The following is a 21,431-nucleotide window of genomic DNA, read 5'->3' on the forward strand; positions in this document are numbered from 1 at the left end:
GATTAAGCCATGAGATGTGTGGTGCAGGTCACAGACGCAGCTTGGATCTGGCATTGCTGTGGCTGTGGTGTAGGCCAGCAGTTGCAGCTCCGATTTGACCCCTAGCCTGGGAACTTCCTCATGCTGCAAGTGTGGCCCTAAAAAGCAAAAAAAAAAAAAGAAAAAAGAAAAAAAGAAAAAGAAGAGAGTCCCAGGGAAATTCAATCACTTAACACATGAACATAAAAAGAGTATCTGAGATTTGTAGTTTTGAGAGGCTTAGCTTTTTGGCCTCAGTTTCAAGTGTATTATTTGTTCCAGAGGTCCAGGCCCATGTCCAGCACTTAGAATCCTGCATCTGGTATTACAGACAACTGCTGAGAATTTCTTGGGAAACCTGTCCTCGGGTCTGCTTAGTCTCAGTACACAAAATTCTCTAATCTGGCCTTTCCATTAGCTCTGTCTAAACCAACAGGAAATACAGCCTATATACAGGAAGAGAAAGGACTATTCTTTAATTCTATCTTGGAGAAACTCTGCTAAGAGCTGTTATTTTGTAAATCTAATAATAATTCTTAAGTGTTAATCACAGATTCCAAAAGAAAACCACAACTGCAAGAAATAATAGCCATAAAATAACTACCAACTCTTAACAATGCTGCAGTTTGCATAACCTTTTTCAAATCTTTAGTCTTATAAGCCACTCAGCAACTCTGTAAGATAAACATCATTAGGTACCCATATTACAGGTAAGATGACCGAGGTAAAGAAAGGTAGACCAACTTATCAAAGGTCACAAAGTCAGGCATGGGCGACGGTGAAAACCTCAAGTGCCTGAACTCCAACACAGTTTCTTCTACATGTACTATACCTTCCCCATTTTGCAGACCAAGTGAATCCGAATGGATGTCATGAAATACCAGTTTGTCGGAGTTCCCATTGTGGCTCAGTGGTAAAGAACTCGACTAGATTCCAAGAGGATGCAGGTTCGATTCCTGGCCTCACTCAATGGGTTAAGGACCCAGCACTGCTGTGAGATGCGATAAAGGTTACAGACATGGCTCAGAACTGGAGTTGCTGTGACTATGGTGTAGGCCAGCAGCTACAGCTCCTATTTGATCCCTAGCCTGAGAAGTTCCATATGCTGTGGGTAAGGCCCTAAAAATAAATAAATAAATAAATAAATAAATAAATAAATGCAAACTTGTTTTAAAATAAGTTAAAAGAACTAACCAAATCAGTTCTACCAAAGGCATTAGTCTGAACATCTCTATAATAAGATCCTGCAAACACTATATAGTGTCTGAGGATTTAGAAGAATGAAAGAGCACAGTCCAGAAGTCAAGAGACAGTGGTTCAAACGCAGGCTCCATGCACTGCAACTAGGCAACATGTGACTGGGCAAGTGCCTGACTATCTGAGCTCAAGAGTATCAGTGTTACACAGTCGAAAAGTCTTTGGAATTATAGAGAAGCATTATAATCCCAGATCACCCACTCCTACCTTAGATGATCTTGGGAAAGTTACTCAATCACTATGAACCACAGTTTAGTGTCTATAAAGTAAAATAATTATCTCCCTCAAAAATTGGTATATTTCACAAACAACAAAGCTCCTAATGTAATAGGTGGTAATTAATAGGCATTCAATAAATAGTAGCATAGTTACTGCTGTTACTATCTTATAGTTATTACTATTATTACTATTTGTTATTTCATTTTTATTATTGTTGTTAAGGATAAACTAAGATAATGTACATGCTTTGTAAAAGTTAAAGAGCTTTACAAACATTAGTTACTAATAAAAGGAAGTGTCAGAGTTAAGATCTCCCAATCCATGCATTAAGACAGAGAAACTGTGGTTGAAGATAAAGAACAAATCATTTGATTTCATGAAACTAGAAATCACAGGCTTGAGGAAATAAACTCAAAAAAGAAGCCGCAACCCATCTATCCTAGCTTTAACTCTCTCTTTGGCCTAGTCCATTTGGCTTTCTGGTAGCATGGGAAATGAGGCTGACACTGCAAAATCCCAAGTTTCAGTACAGTCATCCAGTTTCAACACAAATCATTGACCTTATTTTTTTTTTTTAAGATTTATTTTTAAGAAGCCCCTCTCATTGGTTCAGCTGAGCTAATCTAGGCTCAAAGCATAAAACACTCCAAACTTGGAGAGATAAACACTGACATAGTCCAGTTTTAAAATTAACTTTGCTAAAAGTCTTCCCAAACTCAGAGAACTCCACTTTGGTTGTGAAAATGCAGCCAGAAAAAGATTCCAAACCAAATGCTGCAGGACTTCTTAGAATAAACCAAAGGCTCCAGATCCTAACCACAGGAACCAAGCTTTCCCACATGGAATTCTGCAACTCAGCACCACCTATCACAGGCCATCAATTACAACTTCTTGCAATCATTTATGCATCTCCCAGGCACCCGATGAAGCCATGCTGGAGGTATTAGGTAATGCCTACAGACATTCTACCCATCACCAGCTCAAATCAATCACTAACACAGCCCAAAGAGAATTCTTCTTTCTCATCTCCCAAAGTTCCTTAAAGACCCAAAACTACCCCCACTGGAAATTCTGGCTCCAATAACTAGGTGGGACCCAGGCATCTGTATTATAGAAAAGCATCATGAATGAGTCAGTTGTGTGAGCTGGACTGGGAACAACTAACAGAGATAGTATGCTGTAATTTAATAGATAATTTAGGACAGATCCACATGCATCCTTGCCACTTTCTAGCTGTGAGACCTTTAACAATATAATTTTTTCTAAGCTTAAGTTTCCCCAAATGAAAATGAGTTGTTATGACTATCAAATCAAACAAGAAATGAGGTTCCCCTTAGAAAAAAAAAAAAAAACTTTCATATTTGCATAGTGTTTTACGGTTTAGAAAGTGCTTTTACATCATTCTGTCATATAACGAAAGTGTACTAATGACGTGGATGAATGGGAGTTATAATTATTCCCACTTTTTACAGATAAGGATGCAAGGTTTAAAATAAATAGGTAAAAAGGGAAAAAAAATCACAGTTAATAAATGTTAGAGGTAGGACTCAGTATATGTTCTTTAAGCCCTGCTCTAGCCCATTTCTCTGTATAGCTAATATAAATTCTCAAATACTTCATACAGGACATACCAACTGCTGTGTATCCTTCTAGGACTAGGGTAAGCACAAAGCAGCAGGTCAACAAATGTTTACTGGTTGAATGATATTATCAACAAGCACAAGATCAAGCTGAACAAAGGTTCCAAACAAAAAGGAAAAAAGTTCATTTATTTCATTTTGAATTATGCATTAATTACAGCCATCTAAGTTCTTAAAAGGAGTGAAACCTATGCCCTAAGGGTATGTATAGGAAAGATAAAACGAGGAGATGAAAGAGAATTTACAAGATCATTTCACAAGACTTTTTTTTTTTTTTTTGCTTTTTAGGGCCGAACTTTCAGCATATGGAGATTCCAGGGCTAGGGGTCAAATTGGAGCTACAGCTGCTGGCTTACTCCACAGCCACAGTAACTAGGGACCCAAGCCACATCTGTGACCTATACCACTGTTCATAGCAACACCAGATCCTTAACCCACTGAGCCAGGCCAGGGATCAAACCCTCATCTTCATGGATCCTAGTTGGGTTTGTTAACCGCTGAGTCATGATGGGATCTCCCACAAAAACTTCTTATAACTCTATGCTTTCTACTTCTATGCTTTGATTTTAGAGATGATCCTTTGATCTTGTGTTATAAGATTTATTTTCAGACCAGATTTGGTCTAGGGTTGCTTAGTGAGGATTTCCAGAATAAGCTCTGTGTCTATAGCTTTATTGCTGATCGAAATACCTCACAATGGCCCAAGTTTCATTTCATGTACATATACAACCTCACCAACTTCATCTTTATATCTAATTTGTATAATCATAGGATTTCAAAACTGTAAGAGACTATATACGTTCACTGGTCTGACTTTTAAAAAAATTTTTTGAATGAAAGATTCTTTAAATTGTACATTGCCTTACAATTTTCAAAGGTTTCACACACATGATTTCATACAACCCCTACAATAACCTTCTTTCCCTCTACCCCTATATCCCTATATTGTCCCTTTCCCCTTCCTTCTCCCCACTAGTAACCATTAGTTTGTTCTCTATATCTGTGTGATTCTTAATTTTTGCGATGAAGGCACTGAAGTCCATACCAGGCAGCCAATTTATGACAGAACCAAGACTACTACACAATACCTAGACCCCACCTCCCCATTCAATATATAAGGTCATCCCTTCAGTTCCCAATGATGTCTAAATGCTTCCATCATTTGGGTTTTTTTTGGGGGGGAGGGTTATTGAGATACAATTCACATACTAAACAATTTATCCATAGAGCGTAATATTCAGTGACTTTTAATACATTCACAGAGTTGGGGAACCATGCCTACAATCTATTTTATTTTATTTTTTTATGGTCATAACCTGTGGCATATGGAAGTTCCTAGGCCGGGGATTGACCCTACACCTCCATAGTGACGTGAGCCATTACAATCAGATTCTTAACTCACTGTGCCACAGTGGGAAGTCCCCCACAATCAATTTTAGAATGTTTTCGTCACCCTCATAAGAAACCTCATACGTCTTAGCTATCACCCTCTGATCCCATTCTCCCCTCCCTACAACCCTACTCAACCACTCCTCTACATTTTATCTATGAATTTGCCTGGATAATTCATATAAACAGAATCACACAATATGTGGTCCTTTGTGACTAGTTTCTTTCACCAATATAATGTTTTTTAGATTCACTCATCTTGTAGCATGGATCAAGATTTCATTTTGATTTTTTTTACCAAATAACATTTCCTGGAGTTCCCATCATGGCGCAGTGGTTAACGAATCTGACTAGGAACCATAAGGTTGCAGGTTTGATCCCTGGCCTTGCCCAGTGGGTTAAGGATCTGGCGTGGCCATGAGTTGTGGTGTAGGTTGCAGACGCAGCTCTGATCCCAAGTTGCTGTGCCTGTGGCATAGGCCGGTGGCTACAGCTCCAACTAGACCCCTAGCCTGGGAACCTCCATATGCCACAGGAAGTGGCCCTAGAAAAGGAAAAAAAAACAAAAAAACAAAAAAATTCTTTGTATGGATATACTTCATCTTATTCATCCATTCATCAGTTGATGGATATCTGAGTTGTTCCCACTTTTTGGCTATCATCAATAATGCTGCTATAGGGAGTTCCCATTGTGGCGCAGAGGAAACGAATTCGACTACGAACCATGAGGTTGTGGGTTCGATCCCTGGCCTTGTTCAATGGCTTAAGGATCTGGCATTGCCATGAGCTGCGGTGTAGGTGGCAGACACGGCTTGGATCCAGCATTGCTGTTCCTCTGGCGTAGGCCAGGGGCTACCGCTCTGATTCAACCCCTAGCCTGGGAAGCTCCATATGCAGCAGGTGCAGCCCTAAAAAGACAAAGAGACAATAATAATAATAATAATAATGCTATAAAACATCCATGTAAAAGTTTTCATGTATACATATGTTTTCATTTCTGGGTCATATGGTAACTACATATTTTTGAAATAAGTCTTTATTGATCTATGATTTGGAAAATTTTTATCCCTTTCTCTGAATTATCTTTTCACTTTTTTGATGAAGCCCTAAAGTTTTAATTTTGATGAGGCCTACTGGGCAGGAATCTCATTATCTTCTTGGTTTGTTAGTAAGAACGATTCCAACTTTTTATTTTTTAATTTTAAAAGTCCTCTTGTGAATAGAGCTGCAATGAACATGCGGGTGCATATATCTTTTTTAAGGAAAGTTTTGTCTGGATATATGTCCAAGAGTGGGATTGCTGGATCATATGGTAGTTCTATGTATAGATTTCTAAGGTACCTCCATACTGTTCTCCACAGTGGCTGAACCAACTATTACTTTTGGAATGGATTAACAATGAGAGCCTCAATGTAGCACTGAGAACTATGTCTAGATACTTACAATGCAGCACGACAATGGGAGAAAAAAATTTATGTATACATGTATGTGTAACTGGGTTCCCATGCTGTACAGTGGGGAAAAAAAAAAAGTGTGTTGGGGGAAATAATAATAAAAAATATATCTTTAAAAAAAGGTCCTCTTTACTGCATGTAGATACCTGGACTGAAGGCATACTTATTTACAGAAATGAGGAATTGTGGTTGATACTGTACAGCATAGGAAACTGTATCCAATCTCTTGGGACAGAACATGATGGGGATGAAATGAGAAAAACAATATATATATGTGTGTCTGGGTCACTTTGCTGAAGCAGAAACTGGCACAACATTGTAAATTAACTATAATTTTAAAAAAGAATTATGGTTGAGGAGTTCCCGTAGTGGCGCAGTGGTTAACGAATCTGACTATGAGGAACCATGAGGTTGCAGGTCCGATCCCTGGCCTTGCTCAGTGGGTTAAGGATCTGGCATGGCCGTGAGCTGTGGCGTAGGTTGTAGATGCGGCTCGGATCCCAAGCTGCTGTGGCTCTGGTGTAGGCCGGTGGCTACGGCTCCAATTAGACCCCTAGCCTGGGAATCTCCACATGCCTCGGAAGTGGCCCTAGAAAAGGCAAAAAGACAAAAAAAAAAAAAAAAAAAGAATTATGGTTGATAAAGCAAAATATTAAAAATAAGCACACATGTAAACTGAGGGAGAAACAAAGTGGCTATATATGTGGGAGAAGCTTCTTTGCAAACTAACATTACCTAGATCATAGCTCCTGTACCTACGATGTTGGCAACTACTATATAAATGAATTAGCCAGAAAACAAAAGTGAAGCAATGTATGTGTACCTCTTTTATCTAGACCCCAAAAGAGCTCACAATGAAGGTGCAGTAGGAGAAAGAGGAAATCTATAGATACAAGCCCAACGTATTCAATAAAAGTCCTCAAAGTTCTCATTTCAGTTTTTCAAAATCATTTCCTACATGTAACGTCACTGCCAATTAGACATTGCTATGTCAAAACATCTCAAATACAAAAATGTCTAAAAGGATCCTTTTACCTCAAATCCAATGTGTTTAAAGTCACCATCTTTCCTGTTCTCCAACCACCAAGCCTCCTGATTTGTTCCTTTTCCTCTGTTCTTTATCTGGTTAATATACTATTATCTACCATCTCTTCTGATCTGTAGTTATGCAGGTATATTTTTCTGCAATGTAAGACATTTTCTGCAATTCACCACTATACTTGGTATATTTGGCCTACTGTTTCAGAATCATAATTCTGATTTTATCATGTAGTCTACGAGCTACGTCTCCTAGCTTCAACAAAAGAGTAAGACAAAGGGTACTAACATTTGAGTGTCTGCTGTGCAGAAGGTACTGTATTAGGAACTTTGCACGTAACTCTCACAAACAACCCTGTGAGATATTAACCTAATTTTAGAAATAGGAAAATCACAGTTTCTCCTAGGGATAGGAAACTAAAAGTCCAAGGAGTTAACTGACATACCTAAGGTTAGAGAGCTGGTAAATTATGAATCCAGGATTTGAACCAGGTCCACCTAAATGAGAAGTCACGATAACTATTTACAGACAAAAGCTCAGTTTCTTCAGCATGCCACAAGAACGAAGCCCTGTAAGCATGTTTGAGCACTTTATATCAGCAGCCACTTAAACATTTGGGTGGTCAAACAAAAGTCAATTATCCATGTGGACATTAAAACTTCTATTTCACTATCTTGTTCAGAGGATCTCAGTGACTTATCAGATATACTGTTTAAAATTCTGACTATTCTGAAAGTTTTATCAATAAAAAGGAAATGAGTCCAGGCTTCATATGACTTTAGTGAATTCATGCTGAGTCCTGTTTCCATTTTTCGGCTTCCTTTTCTGTTTTTACTTGTCTTTCTTACTGATATTTAATCCCCAAATCTGGTTTTCAGATCAGGAATAAAGAAGAGGCAATCAAGAATCTGAAAAGAAGACACTGTAAATGAAACCAGTTCAGGGAAAAAAACATACCCAAATGAAGACATTTCAATATTTCTTATACTTTGTGAGTTCATAAATAGTTTAAGAACTTAAAAAGTAAGTAAATATATGGCTTTAGATTGCTCCAAATCTGGAAAGAGTATAGTTATTCTCCTAGAATTTTTCACAGATGTAGCTAATAGAGAATAAAAATAAATATTTCCCATTTGACTTCAAGTTACTTCAGGAAAAAAGACAAGGAAACTATTTAATGAGAAAAGGGGGATTAAAGGAAAATTAAGTCAAAGCAGGTACTAATCTTTTACCAGGTTACAAAAAACAATTGTTTTAAGTATAAAAATGATGAAAAATAAATAAAATACTGTACTTTTATCTCCAGGTAAGATGGATCGGTAAAATCGGTCCTTCTTTTTCTTCTCCTCTGGATTTGGAGGCAGAGGTTTGGAACCATGGTTTAGGGTTCCAGCATCTTTGCTGCCAGCGCCAATCATAGTGCTGGTGTTTCTCATCGGAGGGGCTGGGGGTTTATCTTGAATGTCTAGGCCGTTATTTGACATTGTCACAACCACCAGCAGCTACTGGAATCAGAAAGAAGAACATAATCCTTTTATTATTTTTGAGCAAAAGGAAATATGTGTTGAAAATTTTTAAAGAATCCAAATTATACAACCCCTCCTCCAAATTACACAAGCCCTTCCACTGCATACCATGACAAATGTTATCTTGCAAGCAACAATACTCAAAGAAGTAACGCCTACTCTGTGCCACGCACAGCTGAAAACTCAAAAAGATTCTTGCTTTTCCCTGTATTCTGCTATCTCTAAGGCATTGGAGAGCACAAAAAAACACTGTGGGTGGCTTAAAGGTAGAAATTTGGCCCAGCTAAACTGAGTATGAATCCCAGTGCTACTTACAAGCTTCAGAAAAATTCCTGGGAGTTCCCGTTGTGGCGCAACAAAAACAAATCCAACTCGTATCCATGAGGATGTGGGTTCAATCCCTGGCCTCGCTCAATGGGTCTGGGATCCGGCGTTGCCATGAGCTGTGGTGTAGGTTACAGATGTGGCTCAGATCTTGAGTTGCTGTGGCTGCGGTGCAGGCCGGCAACAGTAGTTAAGATTCGACTCCTAGCCTGGGAACTTGCATATGGGGCAGGTGCAGCCCTAAAAAGAAAAAAAAAAAAGAAAGAAAGAAAAATTCCTTAACTGCTTGGGTTCCATTTATTCATTCATACAAAGATTAAATAAAACTGTCAAGAGCATTCCACATAGTGAATTCCCCGCTGACCCCTAATTTTATAACCTTAGAAAAATCATTCATTCTCTGGAAGAACTGTATCACTATATCAAGGGTCAGTAAAGCTGCAGGTTTTATAAATAGCTTTAAGGGAACACAGCCACACTCATTCATTTACATACTGTCTACACTTCTTCCACATTCCAATGGCAGAACTGAGTAACTGCAACAGACCTAAAATATTTACTATCTGCTCTTTTCCAGGAAAAGTTTGCTGACCCCTGGCCTTTACATCTCTTCTTCAGCATCTCCTTCCTCTAAAATTTGACCTTGTTCTAAATATATGATGGGCAATGCAATAATTATCCTATCCTATATGGTGTTGAATTTATAGGCAATCTCCTAAGCTTCTGGGAAACAGAAGGAATAAAATTTAAAAGAAAGGGAAAAAATCCCTATCACATGAAACCAATTATTTTAGTAAAGATAGATGTTATTACCTCAAATAAATGCGCTTGACAGTGGATAAATATGAATATATCTAGAGTTAATAACGTTTCTCAGCATTCTTCCATGCTACAGTGGAAATTATATCTTTAACCATGACTAGAATGTAAGCTCCCCCAGTCAGACACAACAGTGCTTTAGAAACTAAAGTTTCCAATTATTAAAAACAAAATAAAAACAAAAAACAGGATAATAATCACCAAGAACTTTTTAGAAATGCAGAAGTCCTTGTTTGACTCTCATAAATTCTGATTTAGTATAGCTACGTTAAAACCAAAATTCTGTAATTTTAAAATGCAATGATCCCAAAACCTGCCATGACTGAATACCACTACTTTAGAAGTTAATTACCTAAATCCTATGAACAACATCTATAAGAACCTAATATTTTCTTATAAATGCAGAACTAAATGATCCCTTGTATCCAATTTTTCCCCTCAATCCTTTTTCCACATGCCATGGATAGTCTTAGAACACACCACTCCTCTACTTAAAACACTTCAATGACATCCCAGAATAAAAGCTAAAGTTCCATAGCTTGCTTTTGAAGGCCCTCCCATTATTTAATCCATTTCGTCCACCAGCCTCATTTCCCACCACTACCACCCTCTTTAACCCCCTTATTATTCTACAATCAAATATACTGTAGCTTTCACACTTTCACTCCTTTGCACATGCTGCTCCCTCTGCTTCGAATGCCTATTTTCCTATCCTCAAATTCACTCAACCTTCAACTGCTACTTCTTTTATGAAGCCCTTTTGAAATGTTCTCACCTTCAAGAATGTCCCCTCCTCCAGACTCCAGGGCAATGGGTATATTTTCAGGTTATCACATTTATTTTTACTATGTTGTAATTATCTTTGCTAGGAGCCAGAATGTTACCCAAAGATCAGGCATGATTCTGCCACTTGTGCAATCCAAAAGATCCTAGTATAGTATCTGGCTTACAGTGGAGTCAATAAATATTTTTATTAATCAAAAGTTTGACAGAGATATATACCTTACCTTTAAGGAGTTCAGTAGAGATGAAATTTTAAGGTCCTTCACAGGATACTGATACTGAGCTGCCTCACAATCTAAGCCACCATATCTGGACACAACCTATAATCAAACTACACTTCAGAAATCTCTGTTCCCCTGTATTTGGGAGTAGCCTCTTACCCTCCTCTTGCCCCACTCCACCCCCTCAAATGCTTCTTGTCAATGATATCTCCCTCCTCCGATGAAAATCTTACTCATCTTTTAAGGCCAAATTCAAATTTTATCTGTTTATACACATCATCTTGAGCTTTCTCTGGCAAACCAATTGCTCCTTCCTTCTCTTTTCGAACAAAAGCAATCAAGTAAGCAAGAACAATCTTGTTAATCTAGAATAACTCTCTGGGAGGTATGCTTTTTATCCATTTCTTCCAGTTTCATTTAGCAGATTTGCCTTTGCTTTCCCTCCCAGCCCCAATTCAAATCCCTTAGCTTCCCCAAAGAAATTTTCTACTGGCTCAGTTCTCAAGCATGCCCTCCCACTCCAGACTGCCAGTTCCAAAATTATACTCCCTGCAGCCACCTGATACCCTAAGCAGGCCCTTCCTTGCCTCTTAAGCACTTTGGCCAACAGCTTCATTGAATATAACTCCTTTTCAGGATCAGAGCCCAGGATTGTGCCAAGAAAGCCTTCATCAACCTTTCTGATACAAGCTTTTCATTCCTCAGTTCTTTCTCTGTGTTTGGAGACTTCTAGGTGATAGATCTCCACTTTCCAAAAAGTTCCAAATTATTTAAACCTAAAATCTATTGTTGGAATACAATGTCTGAATCCTCTGTACCACATTCCAGCCCAGGTGATCTGGCCTGTGCTTGAAAACCTCCAGTGATATGAAATACACAGCCTCAAAAGTCAGCCCTTTCTCTCTGGTGACTCATTTAAAGAGTTCTCACATTAAGTTTTACCTTCTCACCCTGCATTGCAATCATTTGTTTACACATTTGTCTCTCCCTACACTGCCTTTCCCTGCCAGACTTTAGACAATGAACTCCTGAAAAACAAAGTTCAGTCATTTCTCAGTCCTCAACACCAAGCCTGGCACAGAAAAGATGATCAATAAAGATTTGTTGAACAAATGAACAAACAAACACTACTTCCATCCATTACTCCTAAACCCCATCTGAGAGCTACTCAAAAAAGTCTACTACCTCTTCTCTAGACAGGGGTACTTAAAACTATCTTTTAAGACCTCCCCCCAACTCTATTTTCTCAATGCTGAACATTACCAGTACTTTCAACTATACTCATAGGACACAGGTCTGTGCCTTCTTGATCCTTCCCTTTGAACTAACTTGGACTTAACATTTCTATACTACTTCCTAGTTTCTCTGCAGCCCTCCAACCAGTCCTTTTCTAGGATTTCTCTATAAGCCTTTACTCTCTTTACACTTCATAGATCCAGTAAGAGGTGATTTTGTCCATCTCACCTAGCACAATAATTAGCATATTTTAAAACCTACACTTTGTTAAACACCATTTTCAACCTTTATAGAACAAGTTTAAAACTTCAATCCTGAGAGGGGAAAAAAGAAATATACTCAACTCCTGCATAAAATGATCAAATATATCTTAAATCTTCTATCAGTCTCTGCAGATCAAAGATTTGGGAGGATGATAAGCCAATGCCTTCTCACAAACTGGAGTATAAAGCTAGGCCTAAGACCAACACTTAGAATGACAGTTCAGACAGCAACCCTCTATCCAGCCTAGACAACAAACTGATATAACAGACTGAGAAAAGATAGACTAACCATGTTTTACTAATGCCCCAGAGGCTCAGGGAGCCTATTAATTTATAAGCAATTAATTATACCGAAGTATTAAGTATTAATCAACTGAATGACTATAATAAATGTAGGATCACTGTGAGGTTTCAAAAGGGCCATTGGCAGGGATATACAGTAAAAAGATGACTGGAGTTAAAATCAGATCTGAGTCCTGCCTCTGCTATTTACTAGCTATGGTCTAATAGAAGCCTCTTCACCTGTGAGCTGCATTTGTTGTTCCCTCCTGTGCAGTCTCTGGACAGATACTGGTCAAGAGGCAACCAAGGAGGGGAAGTGATTTGTGTCTCTTTTTCTGTCAAAAGCATAAAGCATGCTATAAAAAGCTTAAAAGAGGAGTTCCCATCATGGATCATCAGAAATGAATCTAGTATGCATGAGGACACAGGTTTGATTCCTGGCCTTGCTCAGTGGGTTAAAGATCTGGCACTGCCATGAGCCATGGTGTAGGTCGCTGACACAGCTCGGGCTCGGATCCTGCATTGCTGTGGCTATGGCGTACGCCCTAGCCTGGGAACCTCCACATGCTGTGGGTGCGGCCCTAAAAAGACACCAAAAAAAAAAAAAAGAAAGAAAGAAAAAGAAAAAGGCATAAAAATACAGTGTTAGAGTAGAGAAGGGGAAAGAAAACACTTTACAGGTAGCCACTATGTGCAAGATATTTAACAAATTGAATAAAATCAGAAAAGGATTCAGGGAAAGAGGATGCTCACCAATAACTACTTCTTTCCGCTTTATTACATCTGGATTCCATGGTCACTAGTATGAAATATAGCTATGTAATCAAAGATTTTAAGACACATAACATCGAAGCCAAAAGCAACCTTACAGGTCATCTAATCTGATCCCTCCACATAACAAGTAGGAATTTACTAAGTGTCTGCTATGAGCTAAGCATCAGAGAAAATAAATAATTTCTCAGTCCTCAAATCAGTCATGTGATACAGTTGCGGGTTCTTCACTGAAATACAATTCAAATCAATAAATTTTTACTCAGTACTTATATGTAAGGTGCTGTGCTAGAAACCAGGGGTATAGAAATAAATAAATGAATAAGCTATGATCCCAGCTCCAGAGGTTCTCACAGTCTAGTAGGCAGGATAGAAAGGACCTAAAAACCCACAATGTTAGGCTAATTATGAATAGTGCTGTAGAACAGTATAAGCAGTAAACTGTCATAAGAAGCAGAAAGAAAAGATTGTATGAAACTGAGGTGATCACTGAGGCTTCATAGAAGAGGTGGTATTAAGAGTAGCGCCTAAAGAATAAATAGGTCAAATTAGTGGTCACTGACTTTGGACTACCAGAATTTTCTAGAAGCTTTTTAAAATACAAGCTGAAGTATTTGGGGGAGGGGAGTATACTAATATCTGCAATTTACTTTGAAATGTGTTTTTCAAAAACAAAGATTAAGACATGAACACAGATGTGACATAATATATATGTCAATATAGAATATATAATGGATTTGATAAAAGCAAGTACATGAAAATGTTTCAGGTTGTGATGATGTTTTTAAAAAAGAAAATGTTAATGTGAAGAATCTAAGTGGTAGTTATAGAGGTATTCACTATGAAATTCTTTCAACTTTGCTATGTTTGAGATTTTCCTAATAAAAAACAGAGGGAAAATACCACCACTTGAACTCTGATTTTAATTGGTCTGGGAAAGGCCCAAGCATTGGTGTATTACCTTGACCAAGGAAAAAAAAAAAACAATAAATGAATGATTTTGATAGAGAACAATGATGACAAATATACCCCAGACCACCAGAATAACCCAAGTCTGAGAGTAGAATGTGTGGCAATGTGGTAGAATGCAACATTAAGGTAAAAAAGGAGGACACACAGCAATTACAGTGGGCCTTTTACTTTGTGCAACACATACAGCACTAGTCAGAAAAATGATCCCTTCTAAGCAGTTCCAGATCTGTACCATGAATGTTCCATGTTAAAAATAAAAGATAACACTATTGATTTAACAAGCCTGAAAGATGACAAAGAGAAAAGAGGTGTTGTCTGGAGGAGGGGACCAGCTGCTCTCTGTCTGCACTGAGGACTCTGATGCCGTGAGTTCACACAATAGGACTTGGAGTTTAGGAGAGTCCTCTAAATTGCTAAAATCCTTTTTAAAAGTATCCCCAAAACTTGGTGTGGTTGCCAAGGGGGAGGGAGTGGGATGGATTGGGAGCTCGGGGTCAATAAATGCAAACTTTTCCAATTAGCAATAAGATCCTGCTGTATAGCATTGAGACCTATGTCTAGTCACTTACGATAGAGCATGATAATGGGAGAAAAAAGAATGTATACATGTATGTGTAACTGGGTCACCTTGCTGTACAGTAGAAAAAAAACTGTATGGGGGAAATAATAATAATATAAAAAAAGTATCCCCATAAAACCTCCTGGACCAACCAACTTTATAAATAGGATTTTAGCTATTATTTGGGGCTGATTTTTTTTTTTTTTAATCTTTTTAGGGCCACACCTTCGAGATAGGCTAGGGGGTTGAATCAGAGCTACAGCTGCCAGCTTACACCATAGCCACAGCAACGTGGGATCTGAGCCACATCTGTGACCTACACCACAACTCATGACAACACTGGATCCTTAACACACTGAGCGAGGCCAGGGATTGAAGCCGAATCCTCATGGACACTAGGTGGGTTTGTGACCACTGAGCTACATCAGGAACTCCTGAGACTGATATTTTATTTTATTTTTTATTTATTTATTTATTTATTTTTGTCTTTTTGCTATTTCTTGGGCCGCTCCCGCGGCATATGGAGGTTCCCAGCCTAGGGGTCGAATCGGAGCTGTAGCCACCAGCCTACGCCAGAGCCACAGCAACGCAGGATCCGAGCCACGTCTGCAACCTACACCACAGCTCACAGCAACGCCGGATCGTTAACCCACTGAGCAAGCACAGGGATCGAACCCACAACCTCATGGTTCCTGGTCGGATTCGTTAACCACTGTGCCACGACGGGAACTCCCATACAGTATTTTATTTTATTTTATTTTATTTTGTCTTTTTTTTTTTTTTTTTTGGCTATTTCTTGGGCCGCTCCTGCGGCATATGGAGGTTCCCAGGCTAGGGGTGTAATCGGAGCCGTCGCCACCAGCCTATGCCAGAGCCACAGCAACGCAGAATCTGAGCCGCGTCTGCAACCTACACCACAGCTCACGGCAACGCCAGATCCTTAACCCACTGAGCAAGGCCAAGGACCGAACCTTCAACCTCATGGTTCCTAGTCAGATTCGTTAACCACTGTGCCACGACGGGAACTCCTCATTTTGCTCTTTCATTCATGCAAATATTTTATTCATCACCTACAGTTTGCCAGGCTATGTTAGGGGCTAGGGATAAAACAGGGAACAAATCAGAAGCAGCAAAATCTCCGAGACAATGATCATCACCAAGGGTCACACAGCTAGAGGACAGCAGAGGTAGGGACCTGAAATGAAGTCTGTGTGACCTTAGAATCATATCTCTCTCCACTGTACCACTACACTGTTCACTCCAGAGGCAAAGGAATGCCTCGGGCAATTACTTAAATGAAGAGAAAGGAAAAAAGAAATAAAACTTACTTAATATATTAATCCCATTTCTCAGTTCCAATAACTCAGAGCAGCTGAGACTGGCATGATCAACACTCCACCCAAGACTGGGGAGTACTGCATGCCCTTGACACCTGGTTATGAGAATCTGATCTTTAATTTAATTGTGCCAGGAGGTTTTCTTTGGCAGGAGCCTGGAATGCTGCGGTTTCGAATTTGCTGAGGGATGTCCTTCTGAAAGACATTCCCACTACACAGTTTCCAGCCACTTGCACTGGTTTAGCAACGAGAAAGCAACTGCCGAGGTAGCAGAGAGGAAAACTGGAAACTGTTTCTGGGCTGTTGGGAAAGCTACTTTAATTTTTGACGCTCGGTTTAAACCTCTTTTGTAAAATACAAATAAGCCTATCTATGTTATAAAGTTATCATGAGAATTAAAAAGCATATATAAAAGCCCCTACCCTGCCATCTGGCACAAAATAGACATTCAGTAAATATCTGTTCTCATCCCCCAACTCAACTATCCAATTTCATCTCTTCTATTCCCTAAACTTGTCATTCCAGCCCAAACTGCTTCATGTTCCTGCTTTGCCCACAGTTCTCTCTGACTAAAACGTCCCAACTTGTCTTCCAAGAAAACTCCTACTCATTCTTCAAGACCCAGTTTGACTCACTTTCTCTACAAAACCTTCACACAAGTTCTATTTCTACTTTCCCCCAAGTTTTATAACATTTTATATATAATTCTAAACAGCAGCTTCCATATTTCATCATATCAACCTTATCAAGACTATGAACAAGTCAAAGGAAAAAAACCAACTCTAAATAATCTTTATGTTCCCAAGTGTCACCCAGTATAGATCTGGCACTAGATACTTAGTAAAGTTTCACTGACTAAGGTAGCCTGGTTTAGAGAAGAAAAATACAAGAGCTGGAAGGACCTTGAAAAATCAGCTAGTTTCATACTTTTATAGTTCAAACATGAAACTCACGGGTGTATGTAACTTACCTAAGATCACTCAATGAAATAGTGAAAAGCCTCTGATTATTCTGATTCTCCTAAAAACACTCTTTATCCACTAATTATACTTTGAGACAGAATTAACCAAGGGCTGTACCTGGAAAACTTCCTATAATTGGAGAGGGATGAGAGGCAGCAAAGTAAAATGGAAAAGGCAGAGAGATTTGGAATCGAGACTTAAATTCACTTATGCTGACCCTGTACCTTCACCATTCCCTCCCCTACCAATCATATTACACATCTTTCTCACTCCTATCACCCGTGTGAAGATAGTCACTAGAGTGACTTCCAGAAACAAGTACCAAGGGTCTTATAATCCCTCTTCTACCATCTGGGGAAATTCCTAATGGGGGTGGTACATAAGATTAAGGGATCAGGGAGTTCCCTTTGTAGTGCAGCAGGAACAAATCCAACTAGTATCCATGAGGATGTGGGTTTGGTCCCTGGCCTTGCTCCATGGGTTAAGGATCCAGCATTGCCATGAGCTGTGACGCAGATCGCAGACACAGCTCGGATACCACGCTGCTCTGGCTGTGGTGTAGGCTGGCAGCTGTAGCTCTGATTCGACCCCTAGCCTGGGAACTTCCACATGTTGTGGGTGCGGTCCTTAAAAAAAAAAAAAAAAAAAAAAGATTAAGTGATCAGGACAGGCATCTCTGATAAAGAAACACTTAAGACTTGAATGAAATGTGTCAGCAAATTCACAGCAACATCTGGAAGTGTTTTTAAGTAGAAGGCACAGTAAGCACAAATGTCCTAAAGGAGAATATTTGGTGGCCCACAAAACAGCAAAAAGGGCAAGAAAATAGTTGAGTGAGCAATGAGAAATGTGATAAGAGTCTAAGATTCAAGATGCAGCCAGAGGTCAAATTATGCAGGACCTTATAGGCCTTGATAAATTTGGATTTTGTAGCAAGTGTGAGAGTTTTGAGCAATGATCTAATTTATGTTTTAAACAGACCACTCTGGCTGCAGAGAACTGAATGTAGGGGAGCAAAGGAAAAGTGGAGAGAACTTTAAGAAGCAATTTTTTTTTTTTTTTTTTTTTTTTTTTTGGTCTTTTTAGGGACACACCTGTTGCACGCGGAGGTTCCCAGGCTAGGGGGCAAATCAGAACTGTAGCTGCTGGCCTACACCACAGCCACAGCAACACCAGATCCAAGCCACGTCTGCAAACTACATCACAGCTCAAGGCAATGCCAGATCTTTAACCCACTGAGCGAGGCCAGGGATCGAATCTGCATCCTCATGTATACCAGTCAGATTCGTTTCCACTGAGCCACAATGGGAACTCCAAGAAGTAATAGTAAGTAACCAGGAATTCATATGAGAACTGATGGTGACTTAAATAGACTACAGTAGATAGAGAGAAGTATTACAAAGGTAGATATTTTGAAGGTAGAGCCAAATGGCTTATTTAGAGATTGGATATGCAATGTGAGAAAAAAATGAAAAATCAGGATGATCTCTAAATTTTTGACCTGAGCTGAGAATATGAGATAATATAAACATGTTATAGAGTCTTTTATTCAAAGACACACACACACACACACACACACACACACCCCTCCCCTGACACCCACATCTTCCTCAAATAACATTTCTTTGTTCCCCTTCATAGAAGAGCTTCTAAAAAGAATTATCTATCGACTTATACTATCTCCACTTCTTCCCCTTCTGTTTGCCAAATAACATCCTCCTATTTCATCAAAAGTAGTCTCGTCAAGACTATCGGACATGTCCATGTTGCCAGATGAAATGGTCACTATTCTGTCCTCACCTTACTCAGCCCCTCAGCAGCATGCAACATAACTGACCTCCCTCTTCTCTTTCAAGTGCTCCACTTTCTTGGCTTCTGGGGAAGCACACTCACCTGGCTTTCCCTCTTTCTGCCTATTCCTATCTCCGCTGCAGACTCTTCCTTCACTAGCCATCCTCCACATGTCCAAGGTTAGGAACTTTCTCTCCTCATAACTACACTCTGCCCCAGACGATCATCCATTCATTCCCTTGGCTTTACACATTATCTGTATGTTGATGATGCCCAAGTTTCTATCTTTAGCCTAATAGCTCTTTCAGGCCAATAACCATCTGTTCGACAATCCACCTGCATGTCCCCTAAGTACCTTAAACCTAACATGAACAAATGGAAATCTTGGTTTTTACAGCATTTATCATGAATTTTAATTATACTTTCTGGAGTTCCCTTCATGGCTCAGCAGCTAATGAACCCAACTAGGATCCATGAGGATGTAGGTTCAATCCCTGGCCTTACTCAGTGGGTTAAGGATCTGGCGTTGCTGTGGCTGTGGTGTAGGCCGGCAGCTGCAGTTCCAGCTTGACCCCTGGCCTGGGAACCACCATGTGCCACAGGTGCGGCCCTAAAAAGCAAAAAATATATATATATATATTTTTTTTTTTTTTTCTTACCTCAATAAACAGTAAGCTTTACAAGGAGCAACTAGGTCTGTTGTATTTACCAATGTATATCTAGTAACTCAACAAGGCTTAGTAAGAGTAGACATCAAGATTTACTAGACCCTCTCTGTGACCTCAAAATATTCACATTCTAAGAGGAGAGGAAGACATGTAAACCACAAAGACAGTACAACATAGTAAGTACCACTATGAGTGGTAAGATGAAACACATGAGTGCTGTGTGAATCCAAAAGAGGGGCCCTCTATAGTAGCCTAGGAATCAGGAAGACTTTCTTAAGAAGGTAACTTCAAAATTTATCTTCGCAGAATAAAAATAAGTATAGCTAGGAGTTCTCTCATGGCTCATAGGTTAAGGATCTGGCATTGTCACCTCTATGGCTCTGGTTACATGTGTGGTAATGGTTCGATCCCTTGTCTGGGAACTTCTACATGCCACAGGTACCACCAAAAGAAAAAAATAAAAAGCATAGCTATTAAGTGCCTATTACTTATTCTTTTCTTTTTTATATATAATTATTATTAAGCTTTATAATAATTCTTCAAGGTATGTATAAATACCTTCCATTTTATACATGAATTTTAAAAAGATTCTTAAAAAATACCTAGTAGGTGGTAGAACCAGAATTTGAATTGAGGTCAGTTTGGTTTTAAATCCCTCCCCTTCTTTTATTTATTTATTTAATTTTTTTTGGCTAGGTATCATCTAAAATAATATTTTTTTATACTTGCCACTATTTGTTTGACCTACATACTAAACCTCGACCTCAGTTTTCAGCATGGGGCTCAATTACCACTCTCCAAATTATCCTCTTTCTAGCCCCTTCTTTTTCTTTATTGAGAAAGCATTGAGGCAGTTTCAAACCAGAGAGCAACCCGAGGCATTTCTTCCAGGCTGCAACATCCGAGCATTTTTTATGGCTAAAAATACATTCAGGAACAACCACAGTAACATCTGTACTGCACTTCACAGTCTGCAAATCAGTTTCACACATTTATTATTTCACTTGATCTTCACCAACCCTATGAGGTATTAAATCCCTATTTTATGGAGGCCAGTGGAAATAAAATGCCTCACCTAGCTCCATCTGGTCTCTGGTCTCTACAGCCTGCAAGAAATTGATATTAATAAAATGGAAGGGTGCAGAAGAGGAGGAAGAGACAGAGTGACTCATAGAGGGAGCTCAGCACCAAGTTACCCAAGTGGCCTAGAGCCAGGAGACGTTAACAGGGACCAAGTCTGTTTCCCTTCCAAGGTAATGAGTGTTTGGCTACAGTACAGTGATCTATCACATGGGGCTGTTTTTCCTTCATCTCAGCACACTAGAGTCTAGCTCCACAGATAGGTAAAAAAGAGAACTTAAGAAAACTCTTTGTACACTCTATGTACACACAGGATCAGAAGATAACATGGTCTAAGAGAATAGACATCACTTTTAGAGAACACTTGAGTTTAGGCTCCAGCTCTGCCACTTACTTACTGAATCAAAATTCCCTTCTCTGTGTTATTACAGCCCCTTGTGCTTCTCTTATACCACACATAAATTATCACACAAGGTTTCAGATAGCCATATTCTTTGATTTGCACTGGTAGGCAGCAACTGAGTCTAGTTTCCTTTCTTATATCCCCAACACCTGACACCATAACTAACATGGAATAGATGGTCCAGAGAATGTCTGAGGATGAATAAATGCCATATTCAAAGCTTTCTGTATACATACACATTGTCTAGACATTAAGTACCAGGATAAAAGCAATCCTGCCTTCTTATCTCTGCTTTCCTTCTCGCCATCCTTTGAGGACACTACTAAAGAAAAGTTTGCTGGAGTTCCCATTGTGGCTCAGAGGATTAGGAACCAAACACAGAGTCCATGAGGATATCGGTTCAGTCCCTGGCCTCATT

General features: G+C 39.2%; 2 protein-coding genes across 31 annotated transcripts in view; both read right to left on the reverse strand.

Annotated features, from left to right (window-relative positions):
• The window catches only part of LOC100511652 (glycerophosphodiester phosphodiesterase domain-containing protein 4), an 882,168-nt gene that overhangs the window by 218,818 nt on the left and 641,919 nt on the right, over window positions 1-21,431 (reverse strand). The window lies entirely within an intron of this gene.
• The window catches only part of PAK1 (p21 (RAC1) activated kinase 1), a 236,440-nt gene that overhangs the window by 57,602 nt on the left and 157,407 nt on the right, over window positions 1-21,431 (reverse strand). For 22 of the 30 annotated variants that reach the window (XM_084975452.1, XM_084975463.1, XM_084975453.1 and 19 more), the window contains one exon: window positions 8,311-8,521. In XM_084975452.1, the coding sequence (XP_084831578.1) occupies window positions 8,311-8,500 (190 nt within the window). In that variant the 5' untranslated portion in view covers window positions 8,501-8,521. Of the gene's footprint in view, window positions 1-8,256; window positions 8,522-10,692; window positions 10,789-21,431 lie in introns of all 30 variants that reach the window. The other 8 variants (XM_021062558.2, XM_013979174.3, XM_084975443.1 and 5 more) reach the window with 4 other exon arrangements.

Source organism: Sus scrofa, chromosome 9 (assembly GCF_054392235.1).
Source record: "Sus scrofa isolate SSC_HxYL_T2T_F1_AM1 chromosome 9, Sscrofa_HxYL_maternal_Yorkshire_Landrace_v2.0, whole genome shotgun sequence".
Lineage (NCBI taxonomy): Eukaryota > Metazoa > Chordata > Mammalia > Artiodactyla > Suidae > Sus > Sus scrofa.